A 26,882-nucleotide genomic window follows, 5' to 3' on the forward strand; every position below is an offset into this window, starting at 1 on the left:
TTGTCTCACTTCAACCCCAACCATAACTGAAGAAAAAACAAAGCAATAAAGCAGTTAATGGTCAGATTAAAATTTCAAAACCATACAGTGCAAAAAATTTGAAACATTAACTAAATATTTAATTTCTTAATTAAAAAAAAAAGAAAATATTTTCTCAGATCGAACTTTTGTACGTCTCTACTTTTCAACGATTTCAATTGTTGAATGTATTCAAATTCAAATGCTTTTAGTACAGCAACTTATTTGTTTTATTAAAAGATTCAGGTATTTTGTGATGCATTTCATATTATTCAAAAAGCTGGAAAGCTGGATGTTTGATTTTCCACTATAAAGCTTATGCTGTGTTAATTTGTAAAAAGTCCCATTGTACAATGGCAAAGAGAATCAAACAAATAATACTCACTTAATGTAAGAAATGACAATGAAAGAATCATAATCTTCAGGGTGTTAAGCAAGAGATGCACTTATGTTTGAGACTGTACAGTATAGCTTTGCATGAAGCAGTGCACATCTCACAGGAAACGGAAAAAAAAACCCTTAGAAAAGCCCTGCAATGACGTGCAGGCTTCATGTGTTGTCCTATGTTGTCTTTGACTCTTGCAGAAAAGCTGGTCAACACATTTGGGTTTTATTTTAGAATTGGTTAGTGCTAGCCGTACTCACTGGGGTAACTAAATCCACACTTCCAATATGTTCAGAATTCGGCAGACAGAATCCTGACCAGGTTGTGTGCAAGCGATCACATTATGCCTGTCTTGGAGTCCTTGCAGTGGCTTCCTATCAGGTTTCGAGTTCTTTTAAAAATCTTTATGATCACCTACAGTGCATAAGGCTTTACTTGGCTTGGCACCTCAGTTCCTGTCTGACTTATTATCTTACCACTTCCCACCTTGAAACTTCCATTTTCTTCTGACTACAGTCTTCCATATGTTACCCAAGCTCACTTACATACTATGGGTGACAGGGCCTACGCTTGCTCCTGTACGTCCCAATAGTCTGAAATTCTATCCTTAAGGATATCAGAAAGTCACTTACCCCTAAATGCATTTAAAATTTCAAAGCCTTTCTTTACTTAACCTGTGTCTGCTCTGTTTTATAACATTTGCTGCACTTCTAACGTCTTGTTTTATATGTTTTATTTTGTAATTTGCTATCCTTATAACAAAATTATCCTGCAGCTAGGATCACACCTTTCCCCTTCTCGACAGACTAATTTTCTTTTAAATTCTCTCTATTCATTGTAGGTTTAATTTCACACCTCTCTTCACCTATCCTGACTTTACACTTCCTGATTGGCCACTGTCTGTCCCCTGCTCCCGCCTCCTGCTCCTCCTCTCTCCCAGCTTTTGTCCTCCTGCTACATTACCTTTGCTTACTGCCCTGTCTTTCTCACACCTGAAGAAGGCTCCACGGCTGAAACGTTGTGTTCTCTTTCTTCTCTTTTCAGTGTGGAATAAACCTATCACTTGTTCCATTGCAGCCTACGCATGCTGTCGCAGCTACCCACCTGAACTACTTTATCCTTATAACTGTTTCTATATCTATTGCAAAGTGCTTTGAGACGGTATGTTTGAAGACTATATAAAATAGAGTTAATAATCATCATCTTCATCTTCCACTAAGAACTATAATACAGTAGAAAGCAGCAGATTGATTGAGACAAAATATGCAAAATACATTAAGAAACAAATACAGGGAAAAAGAAACATAACAAATTCTTCTTGGAATGAACTTGCTATGCTACTGTACTGTATATGCAGCAATATTAGGAATTCACACTCACTCAGAAGCCAAGAGGGTAAAGATTTTAACCCCTTTGCTCTTCCTGTTCTCCTACTTAAATCCACATACAGTACACTGTAACACTGTGTAGATATACACTATACAAACCACTGACAAGTGAGATGCTACACACTGACAAGTTGCAGACGACACCATATACTGTACAAGACTACATACAACCCAGCACATATAATGTAGAATATAATGTAATATTATGTAATATAATATAGAATATTTAATGCACAGAAAAATCTTTTTTTTACATTTTGAATCCTAGTTGTTTTATCTTAGTTTATGCTGCATTTTAATCTTTTAAATTTCAGTGTTTATTCATATTCTTTTTGCTCCCAGTTTTCTCTACTGCTTCCCATGAAGTCTGTTCAATGTCTGTGAGATCCTCCATCAGATAAGACCTTTGTTTGTTGGGGTGTATATTAACTGTTTCTAGTTAAAATGTGTAAATGGTTGTTGAATACAATAGTCACATTAGCTACATTTGTTTGACCTTCCTCCAACCCTACCTTAAGGTGAGCTAGGCATTTCTCAATTGCCACAGAAAAGTGGCCTGTTCTCTTTTTGAAATGAGAATGGATAGTAGGAGCCAGTCCAGTATCACCCAGTCATAACACTATCATAGTTACAGTTATAGTGCCATTATGAATGAAATTATGAATACAATAACTTTGAATAAAAAAGCATTTTATTTCCAGTCATTTCCACATTCAGCTATTTGTAAATTATTTTCAACTGAACTTGAGTGGCAGATTGTTTCCTCTGTCCTTGTACACAGCTACTGTATTTCTGTGCTGTAGAATTGTGTCCATATGCCAACAAACGTCACTCATCAACAGTGAAAGAATTTAAACCCTTTAATTCACATTTTTATTTTCAGTAATGCTCGACTGGTATTCATATTCTATTCTTCCCACTTTGTATCACCATGTAGTTCACTTCTGTTAGATCCTCCATCAGATAAACCTTTATTTATTGGGTTGTATATTTCTGGATGGTTACAATTTGTTAATGAAGGTTGAATACGATGCTCAAGAATGTATAGCATGCAAGGTAAGAACAACTATAACTACAGTATCTCTAATCCAGTTAGCAATGATAGGAAAGTGGTGTTCTATAGACCACATCCCTTTCTGTTTTAAAGGACTGTTGAATTGGCAGTTTGAAACAGGGTATACAGTAACAATACTGCAGGTGGGGCTTGAATCCTGTCATTTGTATAATGCTTCTCCCTTTAAGTGCCTGGTAAATTTTATTTATGAGAACAACCTTGTAAAATGCTGAAGAACACAAATCTCGCTACTTTCCAACCCTTTGAAGATCATTTGTTTTAGAAGTAATTTCAAACTCCATAATATGAATAAAAAGCAGTTCACACAATGTATAGTGAAGTTACATTAAAGCTTCTCAATGAAAAGGAGCTGTTTTTATTATGAACAGTTTCATTGGTATTATCATGGTTTCACGAGATGTTTATTAGCAAACTCAATAATGGAACAAGTACATTCCCCTGGAGACTCACAGAACAACATTTAAACTACAGTAAATTCACTCTGAAGCTCATGTACAACAGGTTAAAAATTACATTAGCTTTGCATAAAAAACTAGAGTGATAAGCAGGAGAAATGACATCGAGAAACAAGGCATTACTTTAACATTAGTTTAGCGGTAAGTAAATTGCTGAATTTCTCTGTTATTTTAAAATGTTTATGATTCAGGGTCCTTCAGTGTCTCAGCCAGGATGGGCATGTTTGGAGTCCAAATTTAACTTGATAGTCATCACCATGAAGCGTCATTCCACTGTTTTGACTGGGAGTCTTCAATGTCCGATACCCTGGGAGTTTGATGGACTCAAGTCAGTTAGTGCAATGTATTGCAATATTGTGATGGTGGGGCACATCACTCCTCCATCTGCTGCCAGCTCTTCAGTAGGTTCTGTCCAAGAGTCAAAGTGAGAATTACTTATTGGGCAGGTACTGTACATACCAATGATACAAATGAATGGAACAACTTTCTGAAGCCTTTTTTTTTTCAAAGAGATGTAAAGCGAACCAGCGCCTGACCAGTCCTGTAGCTTCTAAAACATTGTAGACATTAAAATATTTTTGTTTTCACAAATGCCCCACTGGATCTTACAGACACTATGAACTGCTAAAACATTATAAATGATAAATGTCTGCTTCTATAGTTTTATTTAATTCGGTGTTCTCATTTGAATTGCAATGTGATTTTTTAATACACTGCATACTCCTCTATGTCAGTGTCTTGTAATCTGCTAATAATCTTCTTCAGAATTACTGATAACCACACCTAACATAACGTGGAGTACAATTACACTCCTCGACTCTTCCAGCATTCAACATACTTACAGACAACAGTCTGAAAAATGTTGTTTTCATGTTCCAGATCCCTGCAGAAGAACAACATTTAAAAGTAAGTTTAAAAACTAAGGACTACCTGCCTCTTTATTATCTTGTTCCAGATTGCTAAATTTAAAATTAATGTAGCACTTACAAGGTTTAGGCTAAACCAAAGTAATCAACTTATAGAATTTACATTCTTCTACCAACAAGTAATTATGTATATACAGTCGTTTTTTTCTTTCATCCATGGGGTACTTTTAGAACATTCATCCATGTGTCACATTTGACTTTATGCTTAGATTTGAACCTGCATTTCCTAAAAACATTTTTATTTTTGCATTTCATACCCATCTGATTTGGAATTGCTAATTTATTCTTTAAACATCAGCTCATTCTATAAACAAACAGTACTGCTGGCTTCACAGTACTTGAGAGGTGAGTTACTGTTGACTGGAGGAGAGCTGTATGTCATACATTGTAAACTGAACACTAGTACACTGTATGCCTGCAGTAATCACCTCTAAGCTGAGAGTCAGTAATGTCCTTACCAGCACACACCATCCCCACCTTTGAGACAATTGTGTGTTGCCACTAAGGGAATTCTAATAACAGTACCTAGTGACTAGTGATTCTGAGTCTGAGTCTCACAATTACTATTCACAATAATGAGATACTTTTTAAATAAGAATTCACCTAGTATTATTTGGAATAAAAACATACAGCATTTTCGCCACTGAAAAAGCCAGAGAATAGGAAATGCTGACTAACCTTTCACTGTCCTGTTTTATAACTTCTGAAAGAGAAAGACAGGTTAGTAGGTAGTAGTAGTAGTAGTAGCAGTAGCAGTAGTAGTAGTAGTAGTAATAAGAATAATTTTCCTTTAAAGGTGGTTTCTCAAACTGTTTTACAGAATGACAACAACAACAGAAAAATACACAAGATATGCACAATGAAAATACACAATGAGAGAAGACAGTAGATGGGGATACTGCGTACAGAAGGAGCAAAGGGGTATATAACAGAACCAGTTGCCAGGCCATGCAGAGCCTTATAGGTGAGCATGAGGATTTTGAAGTCAACACGAAACCTGACAGGAAGGCAGTGTAAGAACCCCAGGATAGCAGTAATGTGATCACTTGACCTGGTGAGGACTCTGGCTGCCAAATTTTGGATATATAGTACTGGAGTTTGTATTTAGGAACCCCAGCGAGTAGAGCATTACAGTAGTCAATTTGGGAGAAGACAAATGTGTTGATCAGCTTTTCATCCACAATTAGTGATAACATAGGACATGGCCTGGCAAAATTTCTGAGGTGAAAAAATGGTTTTGACAATATGCTGCACATGTGGGTTAGCCTGAATCAAATATCACCCCACATTTTTCAATTAAGAGTGAAGCTCAAGTTCAGTACCATCCGCAGATAGGATTACAGCATTGGCTTTACAAAGTTAATGGGGAGTGCCAATAATCATGACTTCAATCTTGTCACAGTTTAGATTAAGTTAATTGTGAGTCATCCATGTTTTTATGTCAGAGGTGCAATTAGCTACAGTACATCAGTGTCAGGTTTGGCATGGATGTAGATTTGAGTATCATCAGCATAGAAGTGATAGTTGAGGCCATGTGATCTTAAAAGCTGACCACTGTGAGTGTGAGAAAACCTTGCAACTGCTAATTTAAGAAAGGCATACTCACTGTGCTTGAAGTAAAGACAGCTCAAGACTGCTGTTGCCATCAGGGAAACTAATTCTACAGCTGCTACCCAGATGAAAGTTTTAGGAAGTTGTCCTGTAGACATGAAAAGGTGCGATTGATTTAAAAAAAAAAACAGAATCAAATCATACATAAAACATCAAAATTGAAAAAAAGCTGTCCTATGTATAAATCTCCAATTGTACTTTATATTGTACATGCAGTACATATAAAAATACATTTCAGAAGATTTTAATTTCATTGACTTCAATAAGTTTTTTTCTGTTTTCTGTCATTCTCTAGGAGAGTACAGATAAGTGAATTGCTTAATGTTACACTTAGATAATTGAAAGTAAACTGGAAGAACAAATCCTAAATTGAGCTTCTATAAAATAAGGATTTTCTGTAAGGGAGCTGGGACCCATTAAATACCACAGGTTTGTGACCTCCCATTTTACTGAGAAAAAATGCTCACTTAAACCTCTTTATGAAGAATGCATACGTACCAGGTCCAGTTGGCTCAATTATAGGGATGTTTGACTTGGAATCTTAAATAAAAAGGAAATTTTATGCATTGCCACTGTACATCTGTTCCAAGACTGACATCTGACTCATGATTTTTTCATTAAGAAGAGGATATGTGCTATTGGTACTGTAGCTACAATATAGATGATTCCTTGAATAGAGCATCCTTTCTCCAAAAGATTCATCATTGTCTATATTTGTAGGTTAGGGAAACTCTATAACTGCTCACTACTATCTGCCTTCTGGGAGCACAAAGTTCATAAAGAGATAAAAAATGTCACACTAACATCTTTCTAATTCACCTTTCAACTACTGAAATGTCTGGCTGAGAACCTTTCCAGTTTCCATAGACTCTTCTAACTTTGAGTTCCAAAGAAATTCACCTAGATTTGATGCCTGCATTCTAATGTGAGGAATTTAAATTCCCAATTTGTGAGGGTTTGTGAGGATTGAGTCTTCAAAATGTATCTTGGTTACATTTGGTTTTTATAAAGCCTTTCCGTACACAATATGAAGGTTGACCTGTAGTGTACAAAACACTAAAAATACATTTTAATGTTGCAGACAAGGTTTAAATGTCTTCTAAAATTAATACTTTAATCCTTAATGACTACAAAATTAAAGATGTTTTGAGGAAATACAGTATATCATCAGTTGATGACATACTGTACTTACTACTCTGTGAGGTACTGTAATACCTTATCTCTCAAAATTACTTTTACTGAAATTCTTATCAATTTAAAAATTGAACCCCCTAAACATGTAAATTGAAATTGTAATTGGTTGGTTTAAAAGTAAGCTTTCACAGCATTTTGGAAGCATTGTATGTACATAAAGTACATCAATAAACATTAGATACATTTTTATAGGTTAATTTATAAAAAAGCTCTGCGTGGATATCATAGTGGGAAATTTTACTGATGTATGACATAATCTGATATATAAACGCTACAGCCAAGCGTGAGAGTGTGGGAACTGAATATTGGTATAATAAAAGAAAACTACAATTCAGACTAGAACAAAATAAACAATATTGAAATGTGGATAGCATTCCTTATTCATAAAAAGAGTGTACTGTATAAGAAAATTGAAAGAGAGATTCAACAAAGTATTTTATACCCGAGTAACCAAATTTACTTCAGCAAAACTGAATTTCTCCCAACAAAGGCTTACAAGTAAGAAATAAAATACTTATTTAACACAAAAATTCTGAAGGATACACCTTACTCTGCATTCTAAATTTTCCTATTTACAGAACAGATTCACTGACACATGATAACAATAGGTAGTCTGGAGCTCAAAAAAGGTATTGAGATTATTCATCACAAGTACAGCAAATGTACTGTATTTAACTTCTGACTTTACAGCCAGCATTTCCAATGCCTCATGCTCCAGCTACCAAGAGATTGTGGTGTTAAAATTAGAAAAAAATAAAGCAAATACATTTTAAAAAATAAAACACTATGAAACTCAAGTTCAAGTTGTAAAATTTACTGATTTATTTTTTATATACTATAATAGTAAAATGGTATTGTTACAGCTTTGGGTAACTTGAGAAATGTCTCTTAGATTTTAGATCAAGTTGTTGACACTGGGAGTAGTAAACACTTCTAACTTCAAAGCAGAAAGGATGTTTGCTGAGGTCTGGGGGGGTCCCTTTAACAGAAACAAAAGTAACGTTTGCAGTATCATGGCTAGGCAAATTGTGGATTTATGATTACAATGGAGCAGGGCAGAAAGACACAGTATAAGTTAACCTTAAGAGAGGCAGGAAAGAGTGAAAAGAGGAAAGGAGAAAGAAGGAACAAACAAGGAGAGCAGGGAGAATCAGAGGAATCCAGAGGAGTGGGGACTTGAAGCTTGCGTCAGGCGAGAGCTCCTACTTCATGATCATCCAAATCAAACCTGACTGGAGCTAAGTATTCGATCCTTGTTAGAGAGAGCTTGCTTATGTTTTAAGGGAACTTGGGATTCCTGGGTAGAAGATATCTCAGTTAGAAATGTCTTTCCTGATTAGGATGCATTTTATGGATAGGGATATACTGTAGGCTCCCATTTATTTTGTGCATCCAGGGTACAGAGAGAGAGATTTAACTGCAGGTTGCTTTGTATTTAGTTAGAAGGCAGCTCATCTCTTGTGTGGCCTCTGTAGGCATATTAAGAGTTTAGTGCTTAGTAACAGTCTGGGGTTCCTGGGTGACCAGATTTTATTGTCAAGCAAATGAATATCCAGATCAAATCTACATAATGTATTGCTAAATACCCATCCATCCATTTTTTATCTGCTTCATCCAATTCAGGCTCACGGCAATACTTACAAGCACTGATGGTTGCTGTTGCAGGCATCACATTATTCTCCAAACCTGATAAATTTGTTATATGGTTAGTCTACTTGTTTTACAGTATGTCTGTTCTTTTAGGACAATACTATAGTGCTAGCAAAAAAACAGATATCAATCTGGACTCCATCCAATAGAGACAGATTAAACCCAAATCGTAATTATTTGTTGGGAAAATGAAGATAAAAGATTATAGGCATAAATTAATGTATAGATTATTATATAGTAAAAGGAATCAGAAAAATATAAAATGCCAGTACCTCTGAAAAATCTTTTATACAGTATATAACAATGGGGCATGGGAGAAATAAATGGTGTTGTCTCCTCTTCAGGGAAATCTTGTAATAATTACAGGATTATAGCATATTCAATACATATTCCAGAAGTTCCTAAACAAAATGTATGCACCTTAAAGTACAAAATCTCTCTATATATATACCATCTAGCTTGGTAGATTATAGTATGGTATATATGTATTTATGAAATGATGTTGACATTTCAGAAATTATGGGTTGAATGTTTGTTTTTGTAAATTAATATTAAAGAAGGAAAAAAAACCCTGGTTCTTACCTTCCACCTCAACTGTGATGCTCTCACTGCGTTGTGAAGTTGATGTTTGTCCCAGTGTAACTAATTCAACAGCACAGCTCAGAACAACATCAGTTCTGATCCCAGCCCCTCTCTGTCCCAGCAGCTCCTTCCCAGACACAGTGAGGGAACAGACTTTATACTGCTCCCTGAATGGCACTGATCTGAAAGGAGCTTTACTCTTATCAGTGTAGAAATGGCAACGTGTTCCTCTCTCAGCTTCACAGCGAATAGTAGCATTCTGGTCTGTGTTGATACGTTTCAGATCCATATCAATACGAAGACTTCCAAACTGGACTGTTGAAATAAAACCAGAATCCACTCATTAATGCTAGCTCTTGTTTTAGAGCAGTTAATCACAATCATTGAGCAGCTGTTCAGAATCTGTTTATTACAATTCTAATCCATGGGCCAGAAATATATAGAGCATACTAATAATTAAATTTTAAGAATAATCAATTAAAAAACATGTTCTGCTTTATATAGATTATTATCTTGCTGATTAAGTTTTATGTGATGCATTGGTTGGTCTAATGTTACTAACAAATATAGATGCGTGGAATAGAGAAGGAGTAATACAAAAAATGCCCCATTAAAAATAATTTAGCTTGATTCATTTCACTTTAGTAAGTTCATAATATTATTGAGTAAAAAGACCGGAAAAGTTATGGATCTATTTAATCTTGTGTGAAAGTGGCATTGTCGGTGAAAAATGTATGAAATGAAGAATAAAGTGAAATTAGGAAAACACTTTCAATTGGAAAGATTCTGTGAGCTCTTGTCCCTTTGGAAAGAAAGCTACAGTAGCACTTAATTAATCTACCACAGTGTTTAACTTCAATCTAATTCCAGTTGTATTTTTTATAGTGTCCTTTACAACAAGTTGTCACAGAGTACTTTCACAGTTGTAAATTATTTAAATAAATTACGACAATTTGAACTGTTATTTACTACATAATCTGATAAATTAAATTGCATGGATTCTTACCATCCACCTTGAGCCTGATCCACTCACTGCACTGTGAAGTAATTTTTTGCCCCTCTGTGACTAGCTGAACAGCACAACTCAGAAAAACTTCAGCGCTGGTCCCAATACCTCTCTCTCCCAGCAGCTCCTTCCCAGAAAGATTGAGTACACAGACTTTATACTTTTCGCTGAATGGCTCAGATCTAAAAGGAGCTGCATTCTGATCAATATAGAAGTCACAGGATGTTCCTCTCTCAGCCTCACATCGGACATGGACAGAGTCTTCCACATTAATGTATACTGGTTGAACGTCAAGAACAGGCTTTCCCCGTGGATCTGTGTAAAACAAAAGAGTAGCTTCTCATTGATATTTTGAGAAAAATCTCCAAAAATGTTTTAATTAGGTACAGAGGATCAAGAGAAAGAGTCATATAACTGCGATTATGGAGGTTGTGATCAATCGTTTGTTTCATTTGAGAAATCGTATCCTCCTTGTAAGTGTTGATATTAATGTTATTAATTCCCTTAAAGAAATCATTTTCCAATATTCTGGTTTCTGTACCCATGTTACCTCAAATGAGATTTGCATTTGGACTATTATTATTAATAACAGAAAATGATAAAGACATTTTGCATAATCCTTTAATAAAATCAACCTGTCAAAAAATTAACACATTTTATTAAGAAAAATAAAATATATCTAAATAATTTAAAATACATTTAATGGTTGTAATATATTTATATTTTAATGTGTATTTGCATTATAAATACATTAATAATACAATCAGGTAGGAATTCTTAAATTACGATAGATTTTCAATTCTTACTGATTGCTCGGGATTTTGATTATTGTAGTCAAACTATAGACTAATATCTTATATCTTATCTAATATATCTGTGTATACAGTATAATACACAATTAAATAAACATACCTGAGTAACTTTGTCTCACTTCAAGCCCAAACATGACTGTACAGAAAAAATGTTAATAGTCATATTTCAATTTCAGAACTGAATCAATAAATTATTATTCATAAATGGAAGAACAAAACAGTGATTGAATTTTAATTTTAATATTTAACTGTTGCACTGTTCTTCTGTGCTATTAAAATATATTGGTTATACTATATAAACATATTTGTGGTACTTGATTCTGGTATTCTGCACTGCATATTGAATTTCATTGAATGCTAGACTTTTTCTGTACAAATGATGTAAAGCTTATGCTGTGTAAACTTGTACTTTGTAATTCACATTGGACAATAGCATCAGACAAAGAAACATGTAATACTCACTCATCATAAGAAATGTCATAGAAAGAATCATGGTCCCCAGGGATTAAGCAAGTGATACACTGACTCGAGACTGTACAGTATAACTTAGCATGTAGCACTGCACATCTCAAATACACAGGAAACAAGAAAAACATCCCCTCAGATCAACACTGTAGTGATGTACTGACTTCAGGTTTTTAGCTGAACTGAATCTTATTCAACCCCAAAACAGTTGTAGACATATGGTACCTTGTTAGTTAACAATCTATATTTTTCAAACGATTGCATTATTTACAAAGTCATAAAAAAACAATTGCAATTAACATTGATACAATAATCACAGTGGCACAGTGGTACAGCGATTGTTAGTCTGTTAGTCCTGGGTTTGATTTCAGAATGTGGCACCTTCTGTGTGGAGAATACATAGTCTTCCTAGGGTCACAAGGGTTTTTTCCAGTACTCCAGATTCCGAATGTAGTCCTACTTTGTGCCCCATGTGTCTGGAATAAGCTCCAGGTTCCAAAAACCTCTGCCAGGAATAAAAGGCTTACTGAATGAAAGCCAGTGGAATGGATAGAAAACAATACAATCTTTTAAATTGAAATGTGTACAGTTCTCTTGTATGATTAGCTAACATTCATTTGGGGCATCTTATCTCTGAGGTGATAATAACAGTAAACCATGCATTAGCTTTAAGAACTGAAGTACTGAGCACACTGATTAAGGACAAATATATGCTAAAAAAATGAAATAATTAACAATGAAGATTGTTAATGTATTGGACCATGAGCTTCTTCGTCTGCTACAAGTTTTGGGAAGCAGGGTAAATGAAGTTATCGTCTACAAATCCTTTTTAGTAACAGAGATGGATGAAGTTTAATAGATATTGTTTGAACCACCAACATACTATGAATTGTTTAGAGTTTGCATGAATATTCAGAAGTGACAAAGATAGGCAATGGTATACTGTACATTAGTTGTAGTAAACAATTCTGTATATATAGATTCTTTATTTACATTCTATACTACCTCGGTTTATAGAAAATTGATCATTGATATTGTTTTATAATAATATGATAAAACTTTGATATTTATGTACAGTGGTGCTAGAAAGTTTGTGAACCCTTTAGAATTTTCTGAATTTCTGATCAGATCTTCATCTAAGTCATAAAAATAGATAAAAAGAACCCAATAAAACAAATAACACAAAAAAGGATATACTTTTTCATTCATTTCATTCATTCAGTTAAGGGGATAATTAGAGTCAGGAGTGTCAATCAATGGGATGACAATCAGGTGTGAGTTTGGGTGGTCCTGCCCTATTTTAAAAACATAAACCTGAATCTTCCCTACAAAACTCTGGTCTTCACCACACATGTTTGTGAGTGCATGCCATGTCTCGATCAAAGGAGATTTCTGAGGACCCCAGAAAAAGAGTTGTCAATGTTCATCGGGCTGGAAAAGAGGATTTTGGAAAGCAAAGACCAGAGTTTGGTAGTGAAGATAGGGCAGGGCCACCCAAACTCACATCTAATTGTCATCCCATTGATTGAGACTCCTGACTCTTAACTGAATGAATGAATGAAAAAGTATATTCTACTATGTGTTATTTGTTTTATTAGATTTTCTTTATCTATTTTTATGACTTAGATGAAGCTCTGATTACATTTTAGGTCAAATTTATGCAGAAATTCAGAAAATTCTTAAGGGTTCACATACTTTCTACCACCCCTGTATATAGTAGGTTTCATACAAGGATCACCTTTCATTTGATAAAGTATGATATACAGTAGCTACTGTATGTCATGCTGATGAGCCCTAAAACAGTTGTCCATGGCTGCTAGCTTTAGTTTATTTACACTACACAATGAAGATGTAGAAGTTCATCAGACCTCCTTTTAAGCATTTTGAAATCAGCAGTGGTAATGAGTAATAATTAATATTCCCATATCTCATATTAAGTACTGTTATGGTTATTAAAAGTGGTTTTTGAAGTGTCATACAAATCTAGACACAATAATTAACACCTGGCTATAGTTTTCAGGGAGCTTTGAGACAAGAAAGGAACTAGGGTTTTACTGACTTTAAGTTTTACTGACACACTGATCAAAGGAATCCTCTGGTTTAGCTTGGTCAATTAAGTTCTGGGTTACTGATTAAATGCCATAAACAGAACACAGCATAAAAAGGCAGGCAGGCAGACAGACAGGGAGGGAGGGGGAGCAAGAAAGACAGCAGGGGAAAGGGGAAAGGGGAAAGGGGAAAGGGGAAAGGGGAAAGGGGGAAATTGTTTTGACCAGCCCTTAAGACCAGATTCAAGATATATATTTGAACCTTGTTAAGACAGCTTGCCATTTAGTTGTTTTTAGGAAACTGATTTCCTGTATAGAGAGTCCCTAGGTTAAAATCAGACTGTACTGCTTGGAGGATGCATTTTTAGAAGAGAGAGACTACTACTATTCCCGTTCACATCGTAGCATCCCAATTTCTAGAGAGATTTAACTACTGAATAGATTCTGTTTAGCTTAGAAGGCAGCTCTATATCTTTTGTTGGCATTTGAAGGCATTATATAGGATTTGAATACTTAGTAGCAGTCTGGGTTTTCATGTTGGTCAGGAAGTAAGCCTTCGAGTCGCCTTGTTTGTAAGTAGCCTAACTTGTATGTAGTTATGTTGTTTATGTTGTGTGTTGTTTAGGTGTGTTGTTGTTATTTATAAATATTTGATTAACCCAGTGTGCCTGAGTACTCTTTTTACCAAAGCTCTATGAGAGAACAAAGAGCTCAGGAGCCTCTAGTCAGGGGTGTAAAAAAGTACTCAAATGTGTTACTTGAGTAAAAGTACTGTTACTTCTAAAAATAAGTAATTCTTTAAAAGAAATAGTTTCTATTCGAGAAAACTTCTCAAGTAAAAGTACAGAAGTATCAACTCTTATCGGTACTCAAGTAAAGAAAGTAAAAGGTAGCCATCCTTTCTGTTTTTACCATGACAATTTAATTGTTTTCACAAATTTTCCCATCCTACTGTAGTATACAGTATTTAATAAAACTGATGTTGCCAAGCCAACAAGTGAGATAGTATGTTAATACACTTTTAATGCACACTTACAGAAAAGCGTGAAAATAGTTCTATCGATCATGAAATAAATTAAGTTCCTAATAAAAAAGAGTCTCTGCTGGCCTTTTTTAGAGTCTCACATCATTTGTCACATCTTAGTTTTGCGTCTTATGAGTCCAGTCCCAAGTAATTGTTGACAGTTTCTACAATCTGACCATAAATACAGTAGGTTCGAGGGGTGCTGCATTTTTCCTAAAACGTTCCTTTCTTTTCAAGACATTTAACTTCAAAGACAACTACAAAATGTATTAAAATCATTCAAATGGGCTCATGGTTTTCTGAGTACTTTAATTAGCCTACCAGGTCTGTCCCAGTGGGCATTGATTCGTCGAATATACGTACTGTATATTCACTGCGAAAATACGGCTATACGTATATATACAGTACGCCGCCGCGACATATAATCAACGTCGAATTGCAACCGTAAAATCAACGACATTAATAAACGCATATATAACGTCGAAAACACATCTAACACAGTGCCTGAGGCTTTTAACTGTATGTATCGTGTGTGCCGCAACTAGGAGTATACGGCACTCTGCACAGTGTACGAAGTAAATTATTTTCGCAGTAATTAATTTACATGTGTATAATAAATATAGTAATAAATATAATAAATTAATTACTGAGAAAATAATTTACTTCGTACACTGTGCAGAGTGCCGTATACTCCTAGTTGCGGCACACACGATACATACAGTAAAAAGCCTCAGGCACTGTGTTAATGTGTTCTCAATGTTATATATGCGTTTATTAATGTCGTCGATTTTACGGTTGCAATTTGACGTTGATTATACGTCGCGGCGACGTATATATATACGTATAGCCATATTTTCGCCGTGAATATACATATATTCGACGAATCAATGCCCACAGCTTGGCATAAAAGGGTTTTGCGGAGGGGGTCTTGCCACCTGCCTGAAAAAAACAGTAAAATGTTTGAGTGCTAGTTTCTATTTTTATTTTCTTGAGAAAAGTTGATACCATTTCCTGGACACCCCGTCCCCCATCAGTGCGCGGTGCCAGGGGAAAAATCTGTAGGGGGGTGTCTGAATTTCTGAGGGGGGATGATATTGCGATTGAAACGGAGCTGTTCGGTGCAGCTACCCAAATGAAATCTCGCAGCTATGCCATTGATTAGTGCTTCATGATAGAAGATAACGACTAGCAATCTGGTTTTTGCGGTGAAGTTCAGTTTCACATTTCTCGTCACTCTCGTGGTTTGTATTGCCTGGAGCGAAAAGTACCATAAGCGTTCATTTTTGCAGCTACATGGAGGTTCTGAATCGTAAAGAAAAAAATGTTGTAAAACCAACAGAAAGCACAGACTGCTATAACTAGTCCTAGTTATATAACGATTTTAAGTATAATGATAAACTACTGCAAGGAATCGGTCCACCTGAGCAAACAGGATCGTAATGTTGATTCTCAATAACGACACTGATATGTGCAGTTCCTGGACGGATAGCCCTCCTGCACATCAAACAGTCTGAGTGACTGTTAGTGTCATTTAGTGTTGTCTGACCATTGACAAAGTAAAACTATTTTTTTAGGGCGCAAATTAAGTTAGGTAAATCTTTTTGCCCAAAACTGAAAGGGCGACACTCTTCCTTCCCCCCGTGATGCCAGGCCTGTCCCCATCCTATTCCATAATGTCATTATATATAATACCATACAACAGTGACCGATCCTTACTAACTGCGTGCGTTAAAATTGCACATCAGCACATAACAGGGGGCACATAGCCGCTATGTATTATCAATGTTAAATTTCAACCATAATATCGACAACATTAATAAACGCATACGTTGAGAAAATATCTAACCCAGCATATTTTCCTGTTATATACCACAATGCATTGCTAGTATTCGTTGGTTACCATTTTGGACACGTTTTTCAAACGTAAAAGTATTTATCCGCAAATATCTCAGCAATCCTCTTTTGACGATAAGTATGAATAATAATAATACTATCTGAATACATACAGATCTTTCTTAATATTATTTTTTATTAAAATAGTACGTGAATAAAAAAAATGGCACATAAAAATAGTGTGAATGGGGAAGATGACACAAAATCTTTTTGCCGTTTCTCTATTCTTATTCTATGTTGTACTTTCAAACTTTGGGTACTCTTTAATTAGGACAGACTTTATTGCTCAACTGCTATGATGCAAGCCAAATTTTATACATTTATTTCAGCTTTGAGCTTAGTAAACCTTTCATTTTTTAGATTATACTAAAGAAGATATTAATAATCATTTATTTGGGAAGTAATATTATATAATTTTCTCCTAGCTGCGGTGCTGAAGTCCCACCCTACATCAACAGAAAAAGAAATAAAGGAGCACACAATGTGTTACTTGAAGAATGCATATGCAAGGTAGGGGCCCAGGAGATCTGGACACTGAGAATAATAGGTTTTTGGTTCTAACTGTTAGGACAATTAGACAGGGTTTGCATATAGTGGACAAAAATCGTCTTAACTTCCATTGTAATATTTTTTTTCTTGGAAATATAGAAGTCGTACATTTTAAAAAGTATATTTGAATCAAAATGTGGTTTTGTGTTGGTGTGTTAATGTAATTAGTTTGTGTTTGTCATTACTATACTGTATATTGCCATGTTACCAGAATTTGTAGCTGAAGTTTAAGACTAGTTGTGTTTTTTATGATTATTGCCCATATGTTGATTGTTGATTGATTGTATACAATGTATAATTTGAAATACATATTTTTCAGGTGTGAATGTGTATTTTCAGAATAAATTTCTAAACCAAATCATTGGGTTGATTTACTAGTTTCTACACCTGTAAAACCTATCTTTGATGTATAATAGACCTCTACCATATACGTATAATAGACCTCTAAAGTTATCCATATAATAGACCTCTAACCATATACATATAATAGACCTCTAAAGTTATCCGTATAATAGACCTCTACCCATATACGTATAATAGACCTCTAAAGTTATCCATATAATAGACCTCTAACCATATACGTATAATAGTCCTCTAAAGTTATCCGGAACTCCTACCATATATGTATAATAGTCTTCTAAATTTATCCGTATAATAGAACTCCAACCATTTACGTATAATTGACGTATAACGTATAACGTATAACAATAGACGTATATTAGAATTTCATTCTAGACGAATTGCGGACCACATTTAGACGTCTAAGCTATGTGTTTAATAGACGTATATTATACGTCTTTTTCCCACTGGGGTCTTATCAACAGACTTATTGAGATACCTGTGAGTTTGCTCTTACATTTGTTAGAGTACAAAATGTACAGTTAGGGAGACTTTATCAAGTCATGGTGTATAGTGAAATTCCATTTCCGTGTAAACTGAGAGTTTTTGTGAGATGGTGGTTGTTAGCCTGGCAGTTTTAGCAATGGGATTAGTAAATTTCTTCCACAGAAGGGGAAAGGTTTGTAAATGAAAATGGATGACATCTGAAAATGCAAGATAAAAATATCACATACTATAACTGATCTGCAGAAGTTTAGACCTGCACTTTGCATTACATTAATTATCCTAAACTCTCTACACAACTCTACTGATTAGCTGAGGCAGTTGTAGGTTTTAATTCAAAATGGGTATGCATTTTAATTAAACTATATAATTAAACTAATTACATCTATTGAAATATAGCTAGCTGTTTAAATTAAACCAGTTAGCTAAAGAACAAATTCCACATACCATTTGCACTAATTGCACTAATAAACAATGGCAAATTACAGACTATGAACATAAATTCATAAAATGTAAAAGCATCACACAAAATCATTGCTACAGTGTGTATTATATAAAGACATATAGTATTACTGTATTAAAATCATTCATTATCAAAAGTTTTTAATTCTAAAAAATTTCTAAAACATTTAAAATAAGGTTATATTAGTGCTCACCTTAACTGATCATTACAGCATTCTGTTTATATTCAAAAATGTGATTATAAATGTTGAGATGCGTTGTCATCTCCTGGTCCCTAATCATGTTGAACTACTTTGATTCTTTGAAGAAATGTGTCACACATGAGTCTCAGAGGAATATTAATGCACTCAAGGTCCCCATTAATCCTATTTCCATTATTTCTTTTGGGAAATAATTCTCGCTTAACATCCATGTATTCCGATACACATTAAGGATGTTGTACTTGGAGCTCAGATTTCCTTTTTAGCTGTATTGGTGGCTGTATTCTAGCTGTATTGAGTGGTTATTTTATAAAACACCACAGTTGCATGCAGACACTTTGTGCATGCGCCTGCACCTCTACTTTTCCCAATCAGAATCCTAGCCCATGTACAGTAAATGTCAGTATCCCCGAGGAAACCAGGCAGATGTTTTGGGGAAATGTGGTGGAGCAAAATAAACATTTTTTTCTAAACCATCGTACATGATTAAAAGTCAAAGAAAATAAAATAAAATACTTACAGTAAGTACAGATACTGTAGCAAAGAAGCTCTACTTCATTACCTCACACCCTTGCTTCTAATTATACCAACCACTCAGGTAAAATGGTAAAGAGTTGCGACAAATCTTTACAATTTGCAGGTTATGATTTTTAATTTGCTTATTGATAAACCTACTCAGCCAATTTCTGTAAATTTATTATTTTCGTAACACTTATTTGTAACAGTATCTTTATACTTTTGACAACATTTTTTTTTGTATTTGTCTGTTGTGGGGAACCACTCCACTTACAATTCCTGGGGACTGTGAACATGCAATAATGTGCTTTGTAGCAAGAAGGGTAATTCTTTTCAATACTGTAGTATTTTTCAAGTACATTGTTTTTTTTCATGACATTAACAACTGCAGAAACCTTTTTCAGTCTCTTTAGTGTTTAATTAGGTTCTGATCTAAAGCAGGCAGAACATGGAAAGAGAATGAATCATCATTACACCAAATAATGCTGGATTTGGTTCAGAGAAATAAAGGACATTACACAGTAGTTGACAGTAATGACAAGATGAAAACAAAATCTTTACTAAATTCTTTTAAAATTAAAAGTTATCTAAACTCGAGCTGGATGTGATGTTATATATAATATTAATAATAATCTTCCACAGGACATCTGGATCTCTATGAGATAAATCCTTATTTATTGGGGTGTATATATCTGGGTGTGTGTATTGTTAAAATGTGTAAATTGGGGTTGAATATGATGCTCAGTAATGGGTAGAGTACCTATACATTTCTCTAAACAACACAGAAAAAACTTGACTTATCATTAACAGAAAAAAGAACAACAATCATCTCTTATCCATTTAGCAATGATGTGAAAGTAAAGTTCTGTAGACCACATCCTTTACTACTTTAAAGAGCTGTTGTGCTAGCAGACTGAAATAAGGTATAACTTTACTGCATGTTAGGTTTGCTTTTCTGTTGCTATTGTGTTTCTCCTTTTTAAGTGTCTCATAAAAAGAATTTATATGCACAATTTTGTTGTATTCCTCAAAACAAAATACACATGCCTTAGAACCAAAAAAAACATTTAAATTGGCAAGTTCTTTTCCAAACTGAAGAAAGTAATCCTGTTTTATCCGAAAGCGTCTGATTCATCAGAATGAACCACCTGGCATTTCAGATTGTTTAACATTTCTGTTTTCAGTGTGTGAGGATAAAAGGTTTGGCAAGATGGCAACTCTTTCCTGAGCTACATTCCTAAGAAAGCTGTGAGGTACCAGACCAGTTGCTAAAGTAAGTCAGGTGCTGGTATGATATGGTTGATGCCTCTAGAGAGTCATATACTGTATGGCACACTGTACATTATAGGCTCAGTCTATTAAAGTGCATGAGATATTAAATATTTTACGAATACTTTTATTGTACAAGATAATAAGTACATTTTCCAGGAGAATCACGCAACTCCATCACAATTTTAAATGATAATAAATGAGAGAAAAACATAAATTGGCCTCAGAGCTAATTAAAAAATAAATGACATTATTTATACATTACCGTCTAGAGGAATGAACATGAGAAACCAAACTATTTAACAGCAAGGCATTAGTTTAACAGATAAGAAAATTGCTGTATTTCTCTGTTCTTTTAAAATGTTTATCAATCAGAGTCGCTCCAGGGTTTCAGCCAGTAAAGGCATGTTACCATGTTGTCCAGGTTGAGTTTGATAGTCCAGAAATCACTTACTTGAGTTTTTTGAACATTTAATATCCTTTATTCTATGATTCAGGAGAGAAAGTCTGCCAATAATACTTTCTTAGTTTGTTGAATCTCTGCATTTTCACAGTATGTGCACTGTGGTATACTTGGATATCTAATTTGACTCCTTTCTGTGACAATTTAATTAATTTCAGAGAGATGTAAAGCTCAAATGTCCCTCTGTACTGCAGCTTCTGTGGAAATGAACAGCAACACAAAAACACAGTGGAGATTTTCATTGTTAGTTATGCATTTGTTTTTCTTTTAAAATACTAGAATAGCTTATCATAATCTTGTTTTAATGCACAATATATTTCTTAAAGATAAATACATTCTTTGATTCTACCAATTGAATCAAAATTTGAATCTTTTATAAAAGAATGTATCAAAATATTGAAGGTTTAATGTGGAGGCCATTGTCATAAAATGGAGTTTAATTTCCTAAACCAGTATATTTACACATTTTTGTTTTGCAAGAACAAGTATACAAGGCTTAAAGAAGCTGACTATTTCTCTCTGTATCTTTGTATCATTCTTTGTTTTCAATTTGAGCAAAAAATAACAGCACAATCAAATTTCATTCCTGTAGACATAGTTAATGCAGTTTTCTTCATCAGTGACCAAATTAATTGATTAAACATAACATGAGTGATAAAAGTAAAGACAAATATTGGAATTGTGATAAATATCCTATATAGCATATTTGATTTTTTGTTTGTTTCATGTTTTTTTATATTCTTAATTATATTACCAAAATAATTCCATATATACTGTATACACAAATTAGAAAATGGATATTAATAATTAAGGAAAAGTGACACTGGATAATATTAATTAAAATTAATTCAATCCTTGTGAGAAAAATGACACCTGTATAATAAAATACAAATTAAAAAAAAACAACTTAAAGGTGAGCTGAAACTATGGCGTGAGAAGTCCTTGCATATTGCTAATGTAAGAAAGGCATACTCACTGTGCTTGAAATAAAGACAGCTCAAGACTGGTGTTGCCATCAGGGAAACTAATTCTCCAGCTGCTACCCAGACAAAAGTCTTACAAAGTTGTCCTGAAGACATGGAAAGACCGAATTCATTAAAAGGAAACCAGAATTACAACTTACAAACTGTAAAGCATCAGGATAGAAAAAAATGTGTACATACAATACATCACATGCTCTCATATATAAATATTTTTGTCAATTTTGAGGTGTCATATACAGTAGAGCCTGTCTGGTCATTTATTTCAACAAGCTGGATATTTTGTTTTCTGTGATGTGTGGTGGTATTATTGTTACATACTGTAGTTGAAAATAAACTGCAAGAACAAATTGATTAGATTAACATTTACAAAGTAATGAAGCTCTGGGTCAGGGAACCATTAAATACCACAGCTTGGTTTCCCCCCTCTTTCACTGAACTCCACAGAAGATTACTCCAACCTCTTTTTGAAGAATGCAAACTCACCAGGCCCATTTGGCTCAGTATCAGTGATATTTGACTTAGGAAGACCTTGAAGTAAAAAGAAAGACATTTGCAGTTTTTGATACTAACCTACTATGTACTTTCTTTTACCTATGATTTTTGTTGAAAGCTATATATATGTAAATATTAAAATATTTAAATGTATTTACCTTACTACAGATCAATAGCAGTCTAGCTTAGCTAGTCTGTAGTTGTAGGTTTTAGCTAGAGTGGGTTTGCAGGTTAAGACCATTTCCTTCTGTCTCCCAAAAAGCTCAGTTCCAACAGCTATCCAACCTTTCGCCATCATATGTCTGCTACAAGATTGGCATCTGACTCATTCTTGTTCTTTAATAACAGGATATATACTCTTGGATCCATCTCCAAATGGTTAATCCTTTTCCACTTCTACTGGTTTGGGAGACTCTGTCTCTACTCACCAGTCTTTGCCTGGTTGCATCCCCAGAACAAATCAACTGACAAAAATTTGACCTGTCTTTCTAACCCTAACAACCGAGCCAGCATTTGCAATTCCCTGTACTCCTGATGTAAAGTGATTGTGACTTTTAAGAGGGGGCATGATTGGTTGTGTAGATTCTAATAGTAAAATATCATTTTGTTTTTGAACATACGATTGTGTCTCATACTCAGTTCAAACTACGGTATGTCTATGTAATGTATTGATTGATATTAATTGATATTAATTTTAGGTGGGTATCTGCATCAGCATGCGTGAGCTGCAAAGGAACAATTAATAGGTTTATTCCATTATTTTATTCCATGAGCTCACACCTGAAGAAGGCTCCACAGCTGAAACGTTGTGTTTGCTTTCTTCTCTTTTCAGCATGGAATACACCTTTACTTTTTCCTATATTAATTTTAACCATACCCAGTAGTGCTTGTGGTTCCTGTTGCAAGTACACCATTATTCTCCAAACCTGAGAAATGTGTCATATTTTTAATGATTCTGTTCTAACAATTCTGTTCACAATTCATTAATGATGACAAGTTATGAATAGATAGTACATATTTGCTGGGAAAATTAGACAAAAATACAGGAATAAAAAGAAAAATCTGTAGTATGGGAAATGCAGAGCAGTAGTGATTCTGAAAAGTTTGGAAACACAGTGAGCTGGGAAGCCTTAGAGAGCAGAAGGTTGTCCATTACTCTTCACTGAAATCTGTGACTCATGAATGTACAGTAGTAACAGTCAAACTTCTTCTCTTTTCACTAGTGTCTCTTGCCCGGAAGACATGTTATGGTATGTGTTTGAACCACTGCTGGTATTTAAAGAAAAAATCCAGTTTAAATTCTTCATAATCTTTTACATTTCTTTCATCTATTGAATATGAATTGTACAGTGCATGCTTAGTATATGTAAGAAAAAGAATATACTGCTCTGTTTCTTACCTTCTACCTCAACTGTGATGCTCTTACTGCGTTGTGAAGTTGATGTTTGTCCCAGTGTACCTAGTTCAACAGCACAACTCAGAACAACCTCAGTTTTGTTCCCAGTCCCTCTCTGTCCCAGCAGCTCCTTCCCAGACAGAGTGAGGAAACAGACTTTATACTGCTCCCTGAATGGCACTGATTTGAAAGGAGCTTCGCTCTCATCAGTGTAGAAATGGCAACGTGTTCCTCTCTCAGCTTCACAGCGAATTGTAGCGTTCTGGTCTGCGTTGATACGTTTCAGATCCATATCAATTCTAAGACGTCCAAACTTGGCTGCGGGAATAAAAACGGATGTATCTCATTAATCAGGATAAGAAATAAAAAGGGAGGAAAGGAGAAAAAAACGTGATTTTAAACAATGTCACTTGCTTGAGTGGGAAGAATCATTATCCAATCACTATGTATTTCTGTGATTTTCAACATTAGTTAAAACTGGAAATTGATTGGCAAAACTTTGCTCAACTGTTCAGAGCTGTTTATCAGATGTATCCAGAAGTTTCTGGAGTAATTAATTAACTGAAAAAATACAGCAATTCAGGCAGGAGACCTTATCAGTAGTTTCTAATCAGCTGCTGAAGCCTGGTCAGAGGCAAAATTACATGGAAATGTAATGTAATATGTAATATGTAAACATAATTAGTACTTTTGAATTTTTGGATTAATACATATGCTTTATTTCTTTATTTCTAATTTAATGAGTAATGTATATAATATATTAGGTAATGAATATAATCTACCATTCAGAAAAATGTACTTTCCCTTTGGAAAGATTATGGTCATCATTAAAAATGGATTACTACATCTTTCCCTGTTTTAAATTAAGATAATATTGCCATATTACTTCCTATTTATACCTGTATTATCTGATGTATACATTATATAAGCAAAAATAAATTAAGAAGGAATTAATTTGGCTGCACTTACCCTCCACCTTGATTCTGATCTTCTCACTGTGAGATGAAGTAATCATTTGCTCCTCACTTTCAAGCTCAACAGCACAGCTCAGACTGACCTCTGTACTGATCCCAGTACCTTTCTCTTCCTGCAGTTCCTTCCCAGACACCCTGAGGACACACACTTTATACTCTTCCCTGAAGGGCTCAGATCTGATATGGTTTGGATTCTGATCAATGTAGAAGTAGCAGCGTGTTCCTCTCTCAGCTCCGCAGCGAAGTTTAACATAGTCCTCTTCATCAATGTGCTTGCGGTCTACTTGAATATGAACCTTTCCAACGCTAAGTGCTGGTAAATTACATGAAATTTGTCTCATTAATAACCCTTATTTTTATGATAGATACAGTCTTAATCACAATTCTTTAATCCTTTATTTTAGACAAGCTACATTACACTGTCATGCATCCTTCATAAATATTATATACAGTTTCATGATATAACAAGATGCATGATTCTGTATAACCATTTGTCCAGGTTACATTTGAGGCCTGCAATTATTCATGTTTCATGAACGGTACAGTCTAAAGCACAATTTTCAGTACTTTACGGAGTGGAGCAACATAACACTGTAATATGTCTTTCGTAAACACTAAGAAACATTATATAACAGGAGACACCATTTTTATATCTAGATTACATTAGAGGAATGCAATTATACATAATAATTAATACTAAGACTTTTTCACCTAAAAAATAAGAGCACAGCTCCATGTAAAAACAGTAGTTGATGAAAGAATAATTCTAACCAAACACTTTACAATGTCATTTTAGAAATACCAATGAAGATGACTTACCAACAACCTGTATTTTTTTTATTTCACTCTGCTGTGAGGTAACTGCTTGCCCATCTATCATCAGCTCAACAGCACAACTAAGAAGCACTTCAGTTTTATCCTGAACAGCTGTCTTTCCCAGTAGGTCTCTCCCAGTTATAGAGAACTGACAGGTTTGATACTTGTATGGTGCTGATCTCAAAGGAACTGGGCTCTGATCAGTGTTAAGGTGGCACTGTGTTCCCCTCTCAGCTTCACAGCGAATGTAGACACTTTCCAGCAAATTGATAGATTCTGGTTGCACTTCAAGAATGGGCTGTGAGAGTGAAACTGTTGAAAACAAAAATGTTTTATCATCTGTCATGTTATTCATGGAACCCTGATAGAGTTCAGACACACAAAGACAATATGTGAAGAAAAGAAAGGAGATCTCAACTTCAGGATTTCATCAATCGATAGTGAAATTGAACAAAAATATCTGTAATTAAGTAAAGAAAACATTTGATGATGTTCTCTTCTGTGCACTTGACCTTTCACTACATTTTAAAGTATTTTTAACAAAATAAAAGTTTAGTAGAAAAATAAACACATTTATGTTCATATTTTTTCCTTACGTTACAGAAAATTCTATTTCTTTAACATATATTTTGCATATACAGCACATACTGTAAGTGTGTGTGTCAATATTCATTACTTCTACAGGAGTCTTAAAGTACTGTGACCGTACAACTTTTTTTGGAATTCTATTCAACATTTTGAAGAATTGTCTGTATTGTCTTTTAACTACAAACTGTGTTCATACATATTTACATCTAAAAAAAATAAATTAATAACTAATCAAATTAATAGCCTACCTGCACAACTTGGTCCAGTTTCAAACCCAGCTATAACTAAATGAAACAGAACAGCATATTTACTTGTAGCAATCCCAAAACTATAGAATGCTTGAAAATAAATTAATGCAAAAAAATCTCATTAAATTCTACTCACACATGGTAAGAAATGATGTGAAAAGCATTTTAATTCTTCAGGGTCTAAGCTTGTGATGTTTGGACTTTTTTAAAGATCTAGAACTTGACATGTGGAACTTCACATCGATACAGGAAACAAAAAAGGTATGGCTTTGTGATGATGTTTAAATAGTCTCACTTGGTCTTTTTTTATCAAACCTAAATAACTTGAAGAACAATAAACCACAATTTAGAAATTAGAAAAAAAGCAACGTACTGTATTTAAGTACTTTAGTTCAGCATAATTAAACTTTTATCCTTAAACATAACAATATTAATAGTGATTAGTATTGAATTCTGTATTCAACTCCTTATGTTTTCAAATAATTCCACAAATAGTCCCACATTTCTAAACATTAAATCATGTTTTTTAATGGAGATTTTTCAACGTTTCT

At 34.4% G+C, this 26,882-nt stretch overlaps 2 protein-coding genes and 1 long non-coding RNA gene across 3 annotated transcripts; all 3 read right to left on the reverse strand.

Annotated features, from left to right (window-relative positions):
• Positions 1 to 3,176: 3,176 nt before the first annotated feature.
• LOC138225558 (uncharacterized) lies at positions 3,177 to 10,835 on the reverse strand. Its single transcript, XM_069185974.1, has 9 exons — positions 10,832 to 10,835; positions 10,291 to 10,605; positions 9,285 to 9,599; positions 8,694 to 8,738; positions 6,357 to 6,398; positions 5,854 to 5,946; positions 4,926 to 4,950; positions 4,164 to 4,204; positions 3,177 to 3,729 (listed from the first exon to the last, which is right to left on the reverse strand). Coding segments are annotated over exons 1-9 (882 nt in total). The 3' UTR covers positions 3,177 to 3,727.
• Positions 10,836 to 20,574: 9,739 nt separating this feature from the next.
• LOC138226221 (uncharacterized) lies at positions 20,575 to 25,627 on the reverse strand. The gene is made up of 6 exons (XM_069186255.1): positions 25,499 to 25,627; positions 24,675 to 24,992; positions 23,709 to 24,023; positions 22,301 to 22,345; positions 21,811 to 21,903; positions 20,575 to 21,031 (listed from the first exon to the last, which is right to left on the reverse strand). Exons 1-6 carry the CDS (start codon positions 25,557 to 25,559, stop codon positions 21,006 to 21,008), a joined length of 858 nt encoding a protein of 285 aa, XP_069042356.1. The 5' UTR covers positions 25,560 to 25,627; the 3' UTR covers positions 20,575 to 21,005.
• A 9-nt stretch (positions 25,628 to 25,636) lies between these two features.
• LOC138226237 (uncharacterized) lies at positions 25,637 to 26,542 on the reverse strand. Its single transcript, XR_011184438.1, has 3 exons — positions 26,468 to 26,542; positions 26,332 to 26,367; positions 25,637 to 25,807 (listed from the first exon to the last, which is right to left on the reverse strand). It is a non-coding gene; the product is annotated as an uncharacterized lncRNA (long non-coding RNA).
• Positions 26,543 to 26,882: the final 340 nt, after the last annotated feature.

Source organism: Lepisosteus oculatus, chromosome 2 (assembly GCF_040954835.1).
Source record: "Lepisosteus oculatus isolate fLepOcu1 chromosome 2, fLepOcu1.hap2, whole genome shotgun sequence".
Lineage (NCBI taxonomy): Eukaryota > Metazoa > Chordata > Actinopteri > Semionotiformes > Lepisosteidae > Lepisosteus > Lepisosteus oculatus.